Source organism: Microtus ochrogaster, linkage group LG4 (assembly GCF_000317375.1).
Source record: "Microtus ochrogaster isolate Prairie Vole_2 linkage group LG4, MicOch1.0, whole genome shotgun sequence".
Taxonomy (NCBI): domain Eukaryota; kingdom Metazoa; phylum Chordata; class Mammalia; order Rodentia; family Cricetidae; genus Microtus; species Microtus ochrogaster.
Window position 1 is genome coordinate 18,363,713 of NC_022030.1, and position 15,805 is coordinate 18,379,517.

The 15,805-nt window shown below is 53.4% G+C and overlaps 2 protein-coding genes across 2 annotated transcripts in view; both read right to left on the reverse strand.

Annotated features, from left to right (window-relative positions):
• Slc8a2 (solute carrier family 8 member A2) overlaps positions 1-4,372 on the reverse strand; it is a 31,718-nt gene extending 27,346 nt beyond the window's left edge. The window contains exons 1-2 of the mRNA XM_005361062.2: positions 4,265-4,372; positions 277-966 (exon numbers count right to left, since the gene is read on the reverse strand). Coding sequence (XP_005361119.1) covers positions 277-951 — 675 coding nt within the window. The 5' untranslated portion in view covers positions 952-966; positions 4,265-4,372. The remainder of the gene's footprint in view (positions 1-276; positions 967-4,264) is intronic.
• Positions 4,373-6,975: 2,603 nt separating this feature from the next.
• Positions 6,976-15,557, reverse strand: Kptn (kaptin, actin binding protein). Its single transcript, XM_005361064.2, has 12 exons — positions 15,283-15,557; positions 14,721-14,803; positions 14,517-14,601; positions 14,383-14,437; positions 12,190-12,265; positions 12,009-12,082; positions 11,365-11,474; positions 11,210-11,287; positions 10,462-10,537; positions 9,349-9,484; positions 9,094-9,264; positions 6,976-7,564 (listed from the first exon to the last, which is right to left on the reverse strand). Exons 1-12 carry the CDS (start codon positions 15,503-15,505, stop codon positions 7,439-7,441), a joined length of 1,293 nt encoding a protein of 430 aa, XP_005361121.1. The 5' UTR covers positions 15,506-15,557; the 3' UTR covers positions 6,976-7,438.
• Between the last annotated feature and the right edge of the window lie 248 nt (positions 15,558-15,805).

Consider the following 15,805-nt stretch of genomic DNA (forward strand, 5'->3'; position numbering starts at 1 on the left):
ACACACACACACCGCACACACACACCGCACACACACACACACCGCACACACACACACACCGCACACACACACGCACACCACACACACACACCGCACACACACACACCGCACGCGCACACACACCGCACATGCACATACACACCGCACACACACACACACACACCGCACATACACACACCGCACACACACACACACCGCACACACACACACACACACACTTGCACTCACAGACCCTCCAAGCTACCAGGCTCCCCTGGGGTGTTGGTCTTTACTCACCTGGACCACACCTGGGGAGAAAACTGCTAGGATGAGATATAGCCAGACGTAGGCAAAGATGCTCCAGGAGGCTGTGACAAAGAAGACCCTCAGATGCTTGATCTTACGGCTCTCGCCGGCAGGGATGACATACACGCACACAGCAATGACCACAAACATGTTGAAGGCTGCGCTGCCCACAATGGTGCCGGGACCCAGTTCACCCGCCTGGAAGTTGTGGCCACAGACCTCGATGACAGACAGCAGAATCTCAGGTGCCGAGGAGCCCAGGGCCATGAGTGTGAGGTTGGATACTGTTTCATTCCAGATACGCACGGTGCCCACACTGGTCTCCCCGTTGGCCTTGGTGATGGTAATCTCCTTCTCCTTAGATGTGATGACCTCAATAGACGCCATAAAGCGATCGGCAATGATGGACACACCGAGGAACATGTAGACCATGGCCACAAAGTACACCACGGCCCTTGCGGCCTTGTCTCCCAGCGATGGGTCGTCGGGTTCCCACACAGGCAGCAGCACCCCTGGCTGGCAGCGGTAGGAACCCTGGCAGCCGCCTGAGCTGGCATCACTGTCGTTAGCAGGGGGAGGTGGCAAGGAAGGGGTTGGAGTGGCCTCCCCCAAACAGTGGGGTGTCCCCAGGAGGAGCACAACCCCCACCAAGGCCAAAGCAGCCATGGGGGTGGTAGAGTCCTGAGGGAAGGAGCAGAAGATCAAAGTGAGTGGATCAGATATCTCCTTGTCACTCAAATGGCCCCATGTGGGCTGAGGGCGTGGCTCAGGTGCAGAGCCCCTGCCTAGAATCCCCCAGTGAGGGGCTTGGGATTGGACTCACTGATAGACAGCCTACCTAGCATGCAGAAGGCCCTGGGTTTCATCACCAGCACTGTCAAACAATAAAGTCCCAGCTTGTTAGGCCACAACACAGGGGTGAACTGTGAACCAGCTCAGGAGACAAGGAGACTCAGGGAAACACAGAGATCAGCACATGGGTGCCCGGAGGAAAAGACACAGGAATGCCAGGACAGAGGGGCCTTGTGAAATGCTAGAAACATAACCGAATCCAAACAGTTTGAGAGCCTGCAGCCAACCATCACATACTCTATGATTCAGCAGCTCACTTCCTAGGACAGGCTTATAAGCCTGTCTCACCAAAAAGGCCCCAGGAGAACGTCCACATCAGCTTTATCTATAACAGGGCCAACCTTGAAACAACCCAGAGGTCCCTCAACAATTAACTGCAGAAACAGCAGTGGAGTAGTATACTGCCGTACGCAGGGTGGGAGCTGTGGCGGGAGGCGATGACACAGAGGGACCGGATCCTGAGACACGGGGCTGAGGAAAGGACGCCAGGCACAAAGAACACCATGAGGTCTCTGTGGGAGTCCAGAGCTGGGGCTCAGGAGTGCACTGGGCAGTTCTAGCCATTTCAGCTTGGCCCTTGGCTGTGGTAGGTTCTGGGTCTGAGTGGCTATTTTTGTCTTTCTGTGTTTACTTTTTATTACATTTTATTGATTTGGGAGGGGGTGGTGGTGAGTGTGCCATGGGCAAAGAAGAGGCGTGAAGAGGGAAGTAATTGTGCAAAGTCCTTTGCCCGCACGCATGTACACAAGGGTGAACTGATAACAAGCACCCATGAGCTCCCATCCATCCTCCTTTCAGAAGGCTCCACAGCTCCAGGGCCAGAGGACTGTGGCCCCTCCCTTGCCTCTCTCCCTTGCCTGCTCTGTTCCAGCCATTTTACCCTCTGCTGTTCCTCGCACACACCATGCAAGTTTCTCCCTGGGGGCATCGAGCCTTGGGCTTCATTGTTATCACCGTCTCTGACTATCCTTGCCAAGATGACACACTTGGCCTTTGGGGAGGAGCCTTCCACTCCGTTCACAAAGTACAGGATCAAGACTCAGAGAAGTGAAGCAATTTGTGCAGGTCACCCAGCATCTGCTCTCCCCAGAAGGGTGCCCAAGGTCTGAGCTCCAAGGCCCGCCCTCATGTTGCTATGGTAACACAGTTGCCTATTATAGAGAAAAGGCGGGCCAGAGGAGCTGTCACCTACCTAAGCCAGCAGCTTGGGGTTCCTCCAGCCTCAAGTGTCCAAGAATTTCCACCTTCTGTGGCAGTCTGAAAAGTTCCTCTGGAAGTCTAACCCACAGCCTGCCCTCGGCTCACACCCACAGACCAGGAGCAGGCTTCTCTGGGGGAGGGAGGCAGCTTGTTGGCAGAACTTCCCGAAAAGGAGTGAGCGGTGTGCTTGTGTGTGTGTGTGTGTGTGTGTGTGTGTGTGTGCTGCGCGGGGGAGGGGTGACTCTTTTAAAGGGCCACTGCACAGTTAGGCCCCCAGTCAAGGCCCCTAATGATATATTTAATTAGCAGCCCCTAATTAGCAAACTCTCAGGCGTAATTATGAACCCACCAGGATCCCAAGCAGATTCCCCTTTGCTCCTCCCTCCTCCCTCTTTGGCTTTTGGGAAAAAGGGGAGACCCAGAAAGTCAAGAATCTATCTAGTCACATCTGACTGCTGCTTTTGGGGAGGGTGAAAAACCTGGGAAGTCATCCAGGAAGACGAGGGTCAGTGGACTAGTGTTTGCCTGCCAGGGGCGGGGTCATCAAGTCTATTCAATCCCTTTTGCTGTCATCCAGATTTCCCTCCTCTCTCTCCGGGTCTTGGAAGAGGGACCCAGGAGAGAAAGCACTAGATAAATATTTGTGAAACTCATGGACAAGAGGCCTGAACATTGTCTGTCTATGGCTTGGACAGCCACACTTTCTGCCCCAGCCTTCCTCCTCTGGGCCTTGAAAGCTAATCTGGGTGTAGACTCAGCGGCAAAAGGATCAGGTTGAGTCCAGGAGGAGCCGGCGGGGAAGGTGGTAACATCTTAGGGCTCGGAGGCAGTGGTATCCCCAACCTGGTGGGCTGGTGGCCAGCTGGGTTAGTGGTGAGTCTCCTGTCCTGCTTGTCCTGCCTCTGGGGTATTCTGGGAAGAATTCCCCCTCAATGCAACCACAGCAGAGTGAGGACCTGGGATGTATCCTGACTGCAGGGGCGGGGGGTGCAATGCAGAATAGGAACACAGAATTCAGAACACACACACACACCGTCTGTCCCTCCATTAGCCACACAGCATACACAGGGTTGCAAATTGCAGACAGGTAAACTGAGGCTGGTAGAGGGGGAGAAAGGACTTGGCCAAGTCAGAGGTGGAACACAAATATGTTAAGGAGTGGGGCTCCTAACCCAGTGATCTTTTAAGCCATCTGGAGTTCCCACACGCCTGCCACATAGGGCGGGGACCTTGTGGGCTCACCCCAGCTCTGGCCCAGGTGTTGGCCAGCACCTCGCCCACCTTCCCCAGAGACCTTCATGAAGGAAGGGAAGCGTCAGGCTGAGTCCCTCTGAGCCCCCAGGAGGTCTGCTTTCCCACCCAGCCTCGCAACTGTGAAGCTGGAGGGATGGAAGTGAGACTGTAGGAAGGTCCTGTCTAGCCTGACCTCAGAGCAGTGCCCAGCAGTACAAAAGTGTCTCAGAGTTGTCCAAAGAATGAATGGACAAACAGTGAGAGGTATGGGAGTCAGACTTTAGAAGGACTGGTTAGGCTGTAAGCAGGACCAGCCTCAGAATGTCAGGATTGGGAGGATGGGGAGACCTGAGCTAAGAAGGGGTGAGGAGGATTTGGGGGCACTCCAGGCCTTCGGGGGAGTCCATACTGCGGGGGATCAGCCTCCTTCAGGTCCCCGTGCATCAGGGGCGGAGACAGAGGTGTGTGGGTGTGAATTGGCTGCAGGCAGAGGGAGAAATGGGGAGAGACAGAGACCCAGGTGCCCAGAAACGGACAGACAGACATACACACACACACCATACACATGGCGCACGGTGAAAGCTGGGCAGCTAGGACTCGGAGCCAGGGCTCAGGAAGCCCCTGCACTTAAAGACTCGGCGCAGCCAGGGTTCCCGCAGCCCCGGGGCCCCGGGCGGCCGCGTTGAGCTCTTACCTGCCGTGCAGCCGGGCCGGTCCCCGCTGGGCCGCCGCGGTGGGCGCCTCCACCCGAGAAAGAGAGGGAGAAAGAGGATGAGGAGCCAGGGACTGAGGGAGAGCAGGGAGGAGGGAGGAGAGGGGATGCGAAGAGGGGAACCGGGGAGGGGCCGGGAGGAGGGCGGAGCCCAGGGGAGGGGGCGGGGACAGAGGAGCTAGGGGGGCGGAGGGAGGAGCCCCGGGAAGGGGGACTAGACCGGAGAGGTAGAGGAGGGGGCGGGGACAGAGGAGCTAGGGGGCGGAGGGAGGAGTTGGGGGGCGGGGACAGAGGAAATGGGGCGGGGGGAATCAGTGGAGAAGAGGGACTAGATTGAAGGAGGAAGAAGCCGCTGGGAGTAGGGGATGGGACAAGTGAACAGGCGAAAGGACCACCAGGATGTGGAAGGGAGGAGCTTAAGGAAGGATGAGGTGGGGACAGGGTAGCTATGGGTTTGAGGACCAGGACAGACTGGAGGAGGGAGGAGCTGAAGGAGGAGAGAGGGTGGGCACAGGGGAGTTGGGGAAAGGACCACCAGAAGAAGAGAGGCCAGAGAAAAAGAGGGAAGAGCCAGTGGAGGGCAGACCTTATGGGAGGGGGAGGGGCGGAGCTCCAGTTAGGGAAAATGCTGAGGGAGGAGCCACTGGAAGGAGGCGTGGCCATAGGAGCTGGGGGCGGAGCCACAGAGCTGGGAGGAGGCCTTGCAAGAGAGCAAGAGGGAAGAGCCCAGGAAGGGGCGTGGCCAAGGGAGCCAGGGGGCGGGGGAGAGGCCTGATCGTGGGGGCTGCAGGTTGCCCCAGTATCGGGGTTCAGCACTAGAAGCCAAGGACAGCGACGGAGGGCTCAAGTGCGTGCACCTGTGTCAACCCTGTTCCCCCCCCCCATCACACATGGGCAGCATCTCGTCCATACAAGGGCCCAGAGATGCAGTCATCGCTACAAATAGCCACAGGCTGGCAGACCTGGGGGAAGGGGGGCAGGAATGTTGGGCGGTAGCTCTTCCAAGTTCGCAGGCTCAGTCTGCTCAGGGTACCTCACTGAAGGCAGAGAACTGCCACAGAGTGCCCAGGTACCATGAGAACCACTCCCAAGGCCTCTACACCGCCAAACACTGTCACAACCCTCAGAGGTAAACACTAGCTCCATTTCAACATTTCAAAGGTGGGGAAACTGAGGCAGCAGGTATTAAGAGTGTGGTTCCAGATTCTGTATCTTTAAACCACTGCCTCTGGGCTGAGGACAAGGAAGGATCAAGGCTACCCAGTATGATGAAACATATCTCTGATCCCAGCACTCAGGAGGTTGAGGCAGGAGGATGATTGTGTTTCAAGCCATCCTCATAGCAAGACCTAGCTAAAAGAAAACAATTTGTGGGTGGGGGTTGAAGATGTGGATCAGTTGGTAGAATGCTTGCCTAACACACACCAAGCCCTGGGTTCTGCCCTCAGTACTGTAAAAATGAGGCATGGTGTTGCATGCCTGCAATTTCAGCCATCAAGAGGCAGTGGTGGGAGGATCAGGGGTTGAATGTCACTCTTCGCTGGAGGGCAGCCTGAGCTACATGAGACCCTGTCTCAACTTCTCTGTCATAGTGCAAAGTCCTGAGTCAAGTGTCCTAGGATTCAGAAGACAAATTCCCAAGCCTACAGGTTGTTGAACAAAACAAGTTGCACTCATGCAAACACACACCCCCGCAAATGCATGCACACACACACATCAGAACGCATGCATCATACGCCCTCACAATCCCTCTCTGGGCTCCCTCCCTCCACAGGAAAGGTGGCAGGTGCTGGATGCTGGGCACAAAACGGTGCAACAGGGAAAGAAGGTTGCCCCTGCCAGGAGGAGCCTGTGCCCACTGCCAGCTCTGGCGGGACACTCTTGGGCCTGCTGCCAGGAGGGGGAAGTTCCAGCTCCCTGTAGCTTCCCACGCCTGGGCCTGGCTTCTAGAGCTTGGAGCCTGGAAAGTCTGTATCTGGTCTTCTAAGACCTGGAGGCTGCGCCTTTGCAGTGTGTGTATGTGTGTGTGTGTGTGTGTGTGTGTGTTTGTGTGTGTGAATCAGATTTACAGGTGGACTTCCTGATGGAGTGACTGGTACCTACCCAACACCACAAACACATGTGCTTTTGAGGAAGCAGGCATCACACTCAAGCCCCACCCTCAGCCTCATTTGCTCTGAAACTCACCAACCCCACTGACTCCAATTCTATTCCTGGTCTGGGGTTGGGGGAGGCAACAATCCTGCTGAGCTACCTTTCTCTGAGCCCTGGGGGGTAGACTCTGATGGAACCTTCGGGTGATAACTGCCCTTGTCTCGCCTGGGTTGTTTAGCTGAGATGTACCCAATACCCACCGCAGTATGGTATCTCTGTCTACACTGGTCTAACTTTGACACTCTCCACCACAGTCTATGCTCATCCTATTCTGCTAGAAGCTAGCCTTAGCTCTTGCCGAGTTTAATCACTTCTCTTTTGAGACCCCATCCCAATTAAAGCAGTAACACGATCATTTCTATCTCTGGGCTGAGGGAGTCTGCAGACCCCTTACTGCGTACTGGAGATACGGACCTTTCCTGATCTGAGTTTTCACGTCCCCTTCACCGTCGATGTTACATCTGGGGTTCCTGATTCTTCCTAGTGGAGACAATGAACCCAGAAGCCTCTGCTCAGGGTGGCCTCAGTGGTATTTGTCTGGCATTTATACTTCCCGAGTTCACTTCACCAGTGCAGAGAAAGGTTCCATAGCTCTCAAAACTGCAAACCACCCCACCCCCTCCTTTCCTCTGGGTCTAATCTTGGACTCTCTCTGTAGAGTTCCCCTCCTCAGTTCTTTGGGAGTGAATTCAGCAGAACTTGGCATACAGTAGGTGCTCAATAGATGCTTGCTGGACAAAGGAAACGAGGAAGCTAGGGCAGCTTTGTTGCTCTGCATGTATGAACAGTCACTAGGGAACCAAAACCTGATGGGACTGCAGGGGGTTGCTGAGAACGTCCCTCTACAAATAGCTCAGAGAGGGGTAATCAGCTAGGGTTACACACACAGCAGAGTGGCTCAGGGACTCCCAGCATGCCCCAGGGCAGTCTCAGGGAAGCAGTCCTTTTCTGAGATGCTTCAGTGACAGACACCAGATGCCCAGGCCCAAGAAGGTAGAGTGCTCAGGAGGCTAGGGGCTCCTTAGGCCTGGGAGCCACTTTGTCTCCAAGGCCCTGCTGATGTTTCCTCTGCTCCACTTGACGACGAAGCCGGGTCAAGACCAGCTCAGAGGCCTGGATCAGGCTGTACTGTGGGAACAAAAGAAGGAGGGTAAGTGGAGACAGAAGAGGGGCACACATCAGACCACACTGAGAGGCCAGAGGCTCAGCCACAGCAGGAGGGCAGAGAGGAGACCACAGGGTGTTGACTGAGAAAGGGTCTCCCAGATGGGAGTGGAGGCCAGACATGGCGGAGGGGCTTGGATTAATTTCCTGTGGAAGGGGCAAAGCTTAGACCTAAGTGGAGGGAGCTGAGATTGGAAATCAGCAGAAGCGCTGGGCCTAGTGTGAGAGCAGCTGTGAGTTTTGGACTAACCTTGGCTACACAGCATGACTCAATCTCCCAGATCCACAGCACCATGGGTTTGACACCAAGTACCATGCACAAAAACAAATAAACAGAGAGAGAGGGATGCAAAAGGAACTGGTGGAAGAGACAGATGGTGCAAAATGACAAAGGACATTAGAGGCTATCTGAGGTTCCAGAGAAGCTGAGGTTAGACCACAGTGGGAAGGACAAAGGTGAGATGCTGGCAGCAAATGAGAGGTCAACAGAGCAAGGACCACAGAGAAGTGGAAAGCAGAAGTTGAGGTTAGACCTCAGAGAAGCTCCCTCCGGGGCTTGTGAGCTACCTACCAGCTTAGCTCAGTGTCCAGCGAGAGATTCCATTTCAGGAGAATAAGAGAGAGTGAGACACCCGAAATCCTTCTTGCTCGCGCTCTCTCTGTCTCTCTCTCTCTCTCTCTCTCTGTCTCTCTCTGTCTCTCTCTGTCTCTCTCTCTCTGTCTCTCTCTCTCTGTCTCTCTCTCTGTCTCTGTCTCTCTCTGTCTCTCTCTGTCTCTCTCTGTCTCTCTCTCTCTGTCTCTCTCTCTCTGTCTCTGTCTCTCACACCTGAATTCCTCCCTGGCCTTACACACACACACACACACACACACACACACACACACACACACACACAATGTAGAAATCAGAAACTTAACAGTGGTCTGGGGGCTACACCACATTACCAAGGGAAGATGGGAAGGGAAAGCAGGCTATGGGGGGAAAGGTAGGCTGTATCCAAACAGACACCTAGTAAACTGAAGGAGACCAGGACCAGCCCAATGATGGGCAGATCTGAGGCTAGTCCTTGGGGTGGGGTAGACACTGTAAGGCGTGACTGACCAACAGTATTGGAAGAAATCTAGAGACTGTGGAGCTCAGGTGAGAGTAAAGAATAGAGCATGTAGCATGGCCAGATGGCGCAGGTCTGTACGCTCAGATACTCCATGGGCTGAGGCAGGAGGATTGTAAATTCAAGGCCTTCCTGGGTGAGAGTGAGAGCCTGTCTCAAAAAACCAAGAGCTAGGGGTGTGGCTCAACAAGAGTGTCTGCTGAGAATTCCCCAGTGAGGGCTGAGATGTATCTCAGTGGTAAAACACTTGCCTAGAATCCCCCAGTGAGGGGCTGGGGTGTGGCTCAGTGGTAGAGCCCCTGCCTAGAATCCCCCAGTGAGGGGCTGGGGTGTGGCTCAGTGGTAGAGCTTTTCCCCTACAAATAAATGAATAACGGTTAGTACCTGGAGGATGTGCACCCCTTTCAGGGATACCACAGCCAGCTCCCGCAGTCCATCCCCAGTCAGGTCCACATGGGCCATGGCCAGCAGGGGGCTGGCAAAGGTCCTTCGCCAGAGCAGGCGGAAGCCTCTGCTGGCCTCAGGCAGTCCGTGGTACTTGTAGCAGAGCAGTTCCTGTGGGCAGAGGGGTCAAGGTCATGCAAGCTGAGGATGGTTATTGCAGAAACAGATGAGTGACAGGCTCCTCTCAAGACCCACCTGTCCATAGGTGGCCACCAGGACTTCTGGTTGTCCATCTAGGTCTACGTCAGTGACCAGGCCACAGAGGACACTGTCAAACTGGTCACTGCTGGGCAGGAGAAGTTGGTCTTCCAGGCCCTGGTTCAGAAGGTCCCTGAGGGTCCCCAATATGGGGGTAAGGGGAAGGTCATATGGCAGGGCCCTGTCGCCTTTGGTTCCAGACTGTAGGTGATGCCCAACTGGCTTCCCCTGAGGTCCAGACCCACATTTTTTGAGACATGCACCTTGGTTTTAATGTAAGTAACTTTGAGGTCCTCCAGTGGATGGCCTCATGTTTACCCTGTGGATCCCATCCTGGATGCCCCACTGTGCTCCCAGGAGCGCACCCCCCCCCATCATGGCTCCTGGAGACACAGGTGCCCTGGTCCCTCACCTAAGTGCTCGGTGCCTTACAGAGTACAGAGAACTCTGTACTTGCATTGATATTTTCACTCTCAACCCAGAGTGTGTCAGAGCTGGGTGGAACTAGCTCACAGGAGCTGATGATGGCAGTGTGTGTACATACTTGTACTTGAGTGAGAGGAAGGTGAAGTGGGAGAGTGGGGGTGTGGGGGCTGGGGACGTAGTTTAGTTGGTAGACTGTAGCATGAATGAAGCCCTGGGTTTAATCCAGTGTGGTGGTGCACGCCTGCAATCCCAGCAGAGGTAGAGGCAGGGAAACCGAGAGTTCGAAGTCATTCTTAGCAGTGTAGTTGGAGGGCAGCCTTGACTTCATGAGGTACTGTCTCCCCCTGCCCCCCATCCCCAGCACACACAGAGCTGACTGTTTATTTTAGCATTACAATGTCACAATTTTGATGGTGGGAGCAGTGAAACCACGGAAATTGCCAAGGACTACATGTCTAGGCCTTCACAATTGAGCATTTGCTGGCACCCCTGGTCCACCCATGCCAGGGGTATGGGTTTCTCTAAGGGTAGGAAGACATAACCATCCTTAGCAAATTCTCTACAGGATCCAGATGTGAGCACTCTCACCTCTTCCCTGATCACAGCACTTCTGATCCTAACCACCCCAAAGGATTGACAAGGTTAGACCACACCACATACACCAGAAGCCTCAGGTGCCCGTACCAGTATACCACTGCTGGCTCCAACATGCTGGCAACAAGCAGACTGTATCCTTCCTGCTGTGGGCTGTCCTCAGTTGCTAGGGAAAGAGACAGGAGATGGAGAGCCTGTGGGGACAGGCTCTTCCTTATCCCTTTCCCTCCTGTAGTGAAGAACAAAGGCTAGACCTCAGGACAAAGATTAGAGATTGGACTACAAAATGACTGTGGCCAGACATTATACAGATGTTAGATGACTATTTAAAAAATACAAAAAAGGCTAATGTTAGAACACAATAGGAGAGACAAAGGTTAGATTAGAGTTGAAGTCTGAGGTTAGACCACAGTGTGAGGATGGGGGACCCTGTATAGAAGGCACAGGGCAGGTCAAGGTGACGGTCAGTATAGGACAGACCAAGATCAAGGAATAGGAAGAAACTAGCACTTGGGGATGGGGTGAGACCATGATTGACAGAAGAGTTTTTAGTCCACAGGGAGTGAGAAGGCTGGGGTGGGGTGAGTCAGTGTAAGATAACATGAGAAATGAAGGTTAGACCACTAAGGGAATGGTGAACGTAGGGACAAAGTTCAAGGCAAGAACACAATGGGAAGAATGAGGTTGGATGCTAAAAGAAATGACCGGAGTCCAATCTGTGGCACAGCTTATGGGTTGGAGGGGCGCAGGGGGAGCACGAGTGTGGGCTCTTAGGGTGGGGACAGCTGAGCCTGTAGAGTCCGCTCTCCAGATTCCAGGCTGAGAGCAAAGAGCTCACCATCGGGGCTGGGGAGGCGAAACACGATGACACGGGAGATGGGCCCATCCTGCAGGATTGTCCATGTCTGCAAAATCTCTGCGTGGAGAGCAGGGAGGCACTCAGGGACCTGTCCCCATCCCTAGGTTTGTCCCCGCCCCAGGCCTGACCCTCACCTTGATTCTTCTGGTCCACGTGAGCTACACGCACATAGCCACTCTGGCAGCCCAGAGCCGTGAGCCGCCGAGACGAGCCAGGCAGGTTGTGGACATCGAGCCACAGGACACTGGCGAGAGGATGATGGATGGGGGACAGACAGGTAGACAGCCCAGAGCCCCAGCCCAATCTCTGCTTCCCAGGAGCACTAGGGGGCCAGGCACACCATAGATGCTCACTGAGCCCCATTCTAACCAATTATCTTGAGGTCATGCTGCAACCAGAGAACACGCTACCTAGCTGCATTTATTTTTAAAGACAGGGTCTCACATAGACCAAGTTAGCTTCAAAGTCATGATACAGTCAAGGACGAATTTGAACTCCTGACCCTCCTTTCCCTACCACCTGAGTGCTGAGGTTACTACTGTATGTGCCTGGATTTTATGGTGCTCCCGGTTATGCAATGGAACCTACGGCTTTTGCGCACGCTAGGTAAATATTTTACCAACTGAGTGACACCCCAAGACGCTTCCTAGTTTCTCCAAGATGGCCTCTACTGTGTGCTGTACTAGATGGCAGCCTGCCCTATCTGGCTTCTCTGCAGTCAGTGTCCTGGTCCCTTGTTTGGGTGCACAGTGGGTGAATGGGCAGGGTCCCCTCCTACCTACTGGTCAGGTTCGTGAGCTCTGGGAAGAGGTTTTCCACGGGCTGCTCCTCAAACTGGTGTAGCTCCTCATTCTGGGGGAACGAGAGCCGGGCTCTGAGTGAGTTATCAGGCTCCTGCACACAGGCCACCACCGCAGTGGGGATTCCCTACCGGCCTGTGCCCAGCCTGCCCTCCTCACCTCCTTGTAGAGATGGATGGCTGGGTCATTCCCGCTCAGGAGAAAGACAGTCTCCAGTTGGCTCCCAACCTGGACTCTGAAAGCAGAGAAATTTAGAATGTGCTGGGACCTGTGTGTGGTTAATTCCTCCAAGGATTTAGAAATGCCACTGTCAATTTATTTTGAGATAGGGCTTCATGTGCCCCAGGCTGGTACTGAACTTGTGGTGTAGTTATAGCTGACCTTGAACAACTGATCTTCCCACCTGTACTTCCCACACCCAGACTGAATAAAAAAACAAAAAACCAAAAACCTTTTCTGGCAAGAACCCTACCATTCAGAGATTCAGTTGAGAGCTGCATGACCTAGCGCTCTGCAGACTATGTATGCGGACCCTTGTGATCTCAGAGCAGCCAGTGCAGGTGCTGGGAGCCTGCTGACAGCCCCCGACTGCTAGAAGTTTCACTACAGGAATAGGAGAGGGTCCTCAAGAATGAGTCTGTAAAACCTCAATGGTGGCAAGGGTCGATGGGATGGCTCATTGGGTAAAGGCAACTGCCACCATTCGGGATGGCCTGGATTCGAACCCCAGGACCACAAAGAGGAAGGAGAGCCCTGACTCCCGAGGGCTGTTCTCGGACCTCCACCCACATGCTGTGGGACCCTCTTGCAAACAAGTAAATATAAAGAAATCTATCTCAGGACTCAGAAGGTAGAGGCAGGTGGATCTCTGTGAGTTCAAGCCATCCTGATCTACACAGTGAGTTCTAAGACAGCCAGAGCACAAAGATGTTGTCAAAACAAAAACCCAGCAAACAAACAGCAACAGAGAACCACACCACCAGAAAACCTCTTCCCTTTAGAACCCTAAAGGGAAGATTCTGAAGCCCTATTTCTTGTCTCCTCTGGTAGACCAGAACTGTTAGAAATCTCTACCCTGACTATCTCGAATCATGCAAATCCTGGCATCTTGAATCTTGTAGATTCCAAATCTGGCAGGATAATGCTTGTCTGAAATCCCAGCACTGGGAAGGCTGAGGTAGGAAAATTTCAAGTCCAAGGCTGGCCTGGGCTACACATTGAGGCTTTGATTCATGATAAGGTATTCACATACATGCACGCACACCAGTACATACTTGCACAAGCACATGCATGTACCCCCTTATCCTCCCAAAAGATTCATTTTTATAATTCTCACTTGCTAGACTAGAGGTCTGGCCACTAGGACCTAAAGACCAAATCCAACCCACCCATTGAGTGCTTTTTGTAAATAAAGTTTTATTGGCACAACCCCAGCCATTCATCCACAGTGTCCTGCTGTTTGTTTGCTCCAGTGGCAGAACTGTGCAGCTGTGATACTAATTGTTTGACCCTCCAAACTTAGCATTTACTAACTGGGCTTTGACAGAAAAAAAAAAAACTGGCAAAAAAATGTTGCTAATCCTAGTGGATTTCTGAAGTCCTGGAGTAGAACCCACATGCTCTGGGATTCTAAATGGGAACCTAAAGATTCTAGATGTTCTGTAGTCTACCTCCTTACAAGTCCGTCTACAGATTCTCAGGAGTTTCTGGGTTTGGTAGAATCTTTTTTTGAGACAGAGTTTGTATAACTCAGGCTAGCTTTAAACTCATTATGCAGCCCAAGATGACCTTGAACAAAATTCTGATCTTTCTGTCCCCATCCCCTGAATGCTGGAAGTAAAGGCATGCACCGACCATGACTGGCTTGTATAGTGCTGGGGACGGAACCCAGAGTTTTGTGTGTGCTAGGCAAGTGTTCAGCTGCCTGAGCTGTATCCCCAACCTTCAACTGCACCTTTTAAGGCTGGAGACCTCAGTGCTTCTGACTCTTGAGAATGATCCCAGGTCTGGGAAGTAGAGATCCAGAACCTTTGGAGTTGAGTTCTAGGTGCTCAATTAACTCTCTGGAATGAGCCACCTGACAGGTGACAATGTGGTGGCTCCCTAGTCATCTTGGCTGCATTCACTCCAAAAAGCACCATCAGAACCAGACTGGTGATGGCAGGTATATGGGTTCCAATCTGCTACCGAACTATGAAACCCCACTTCTTGATTATACTTCCCATCACTTCTTGGGACCCTAACAATACCTGTTTCCACCCAACCCTTAGTCTGTTAAAACTCTTTTGTCTTCCAGATAGGACAAAAGCCTCAGAGGAAGGCAGGAAAGCAGGGGTGCCCACGGTCACTCACTCTGCGTGGCACAGCTGGAAAGGGGTGAACTGGAGTTCCAAATTCAGGCAGCTCTCTGCAGAAAGGACACAAGCTGAACCCAGCCGCACCTGCCCGCCCAGTCCACCCTCTTCCCAAGGCTGCAATGCACTCACCTGCAATGGAGTCCAGGTTGTATTCCGAGCCAGGTTCATAGTCACAGTAAATGTTAAGAAAAGGACTGCCCTTGTCTCCTGAGTCCTAGGGGTGGAAACTGCCCTCAGAGGAGGTAGAGGAGGTGAGAGGCATCTGGAGCAGATTCAGGGCACTTGGGGGAGACTAAGGAAGAGGGTGTGGACAGGTGGAGGGCGCCGAGGTACCTTTATAAATGTGATGCCCACAACCAGCCCTCGCTTTGGGGGTGACTTGTTGAAAGTGTCGATGGAGACGATCTCAGCATCCACTATGAGAAGAGTTCAAAGTTCACCGATCACTCCTGAATCACACTGACTTCCTACATTGTAGTAAAACCTTTAGGTCTGTGGGAGTCTTAACCAGGTACCACGCTGTTAACCTCTATGTTTGCGAAATCCTAGACCTTAATTACTTCAGACCCTGACGACCCCTGTATCGGAACCTAATGATTACCAGGGTTTAGTTTAGTTTTTTTCTCTTTCTTTTTATTTTTCTCTCTTGAGACAGGGTGACTCTGTGTAGCCCTGGCTGTCCTGAAATTTGCTCTGTAGACCAGACTGGCCTCGAACTCAGAGATCTGACTGCCTCTGCCTCCTGAGTGCTAGGATTAAAGGCATGTGCCACCACCGCCCGGCTTTTGATTACCAGCTTTAACCCTGACCTCGCATTACAGTGACCAAAGACAGTCTTAGACTCCCCTGCAACACCAGACTCCAGTCCCGCCCCCTACACCACAGCGCCACGCACCGGGGATGTAGTTGAATTGCAGTTCTTTGGCCACGGGCCTGATTTTCTGTCGGAGGTCTTGGTAGCGGAAGCCGAGCACTTTGCCTTTAAGTGTGGCGGCTAGCAACTCCCCTCGCCCGTCTGCTCCTCCTGCCAGCCCGTACACATTACTCTGCGACGAGAACCGTGTGAAGCTGTCCTCGCGGAGTGGACAGGGTCCCGCCGCCACGGCCGCCTCCCCCATCCCGACCTTCCGTGGTCAGTCCCAGCTGGCTTGTTTCTCCACAACCTGCCCGGGAACCGCCACTCGCGCACACTGATGACGTCAAAAAGCGGCCATCGTTGCCCTCTCCTAAGCGGGCGCTCGGTTTCCTTCCTGGGCGGCCCAGACAACGTTGTCTTACTGCGCCTGCTTGCTGTTTTCGCCCCATTTCAGAGCTAAGGAAAGGGTTTCTAGGACTTGACAGGGAGAAGGGAACGGCTCCTGGCCTTTTTTTTGTAAGCGGTGTGGAAAATAGAATAAGAATCACCATGATCATCACGG

Excerpts from the sequence above, each read along its gene's own strand:
- Kptn (XM_005361064.2), bottom strand. The coding sequence starts at position 15,505 with ATGGGGGAGGCGGCCGTGGCGGCGGGACCCTGTCCACTCCGCGAGGAC. Across the intron at positions 14,438-14,516 it reads CAACCTGGACTCCATTGCAG|AGAGCTGCCTGAATTTGGAA; the intron begins GTGAGTGCATTG and ends TCCTTTCTGCAG. Across the intron at positions 10,538-11,209 it reads TCGCCTCCCCAGCCCCGATG|CAACTGAGGACAGCCCACAG; the intron begins GTGAGCTCTTTG and ends CTCTTTCCCTAG.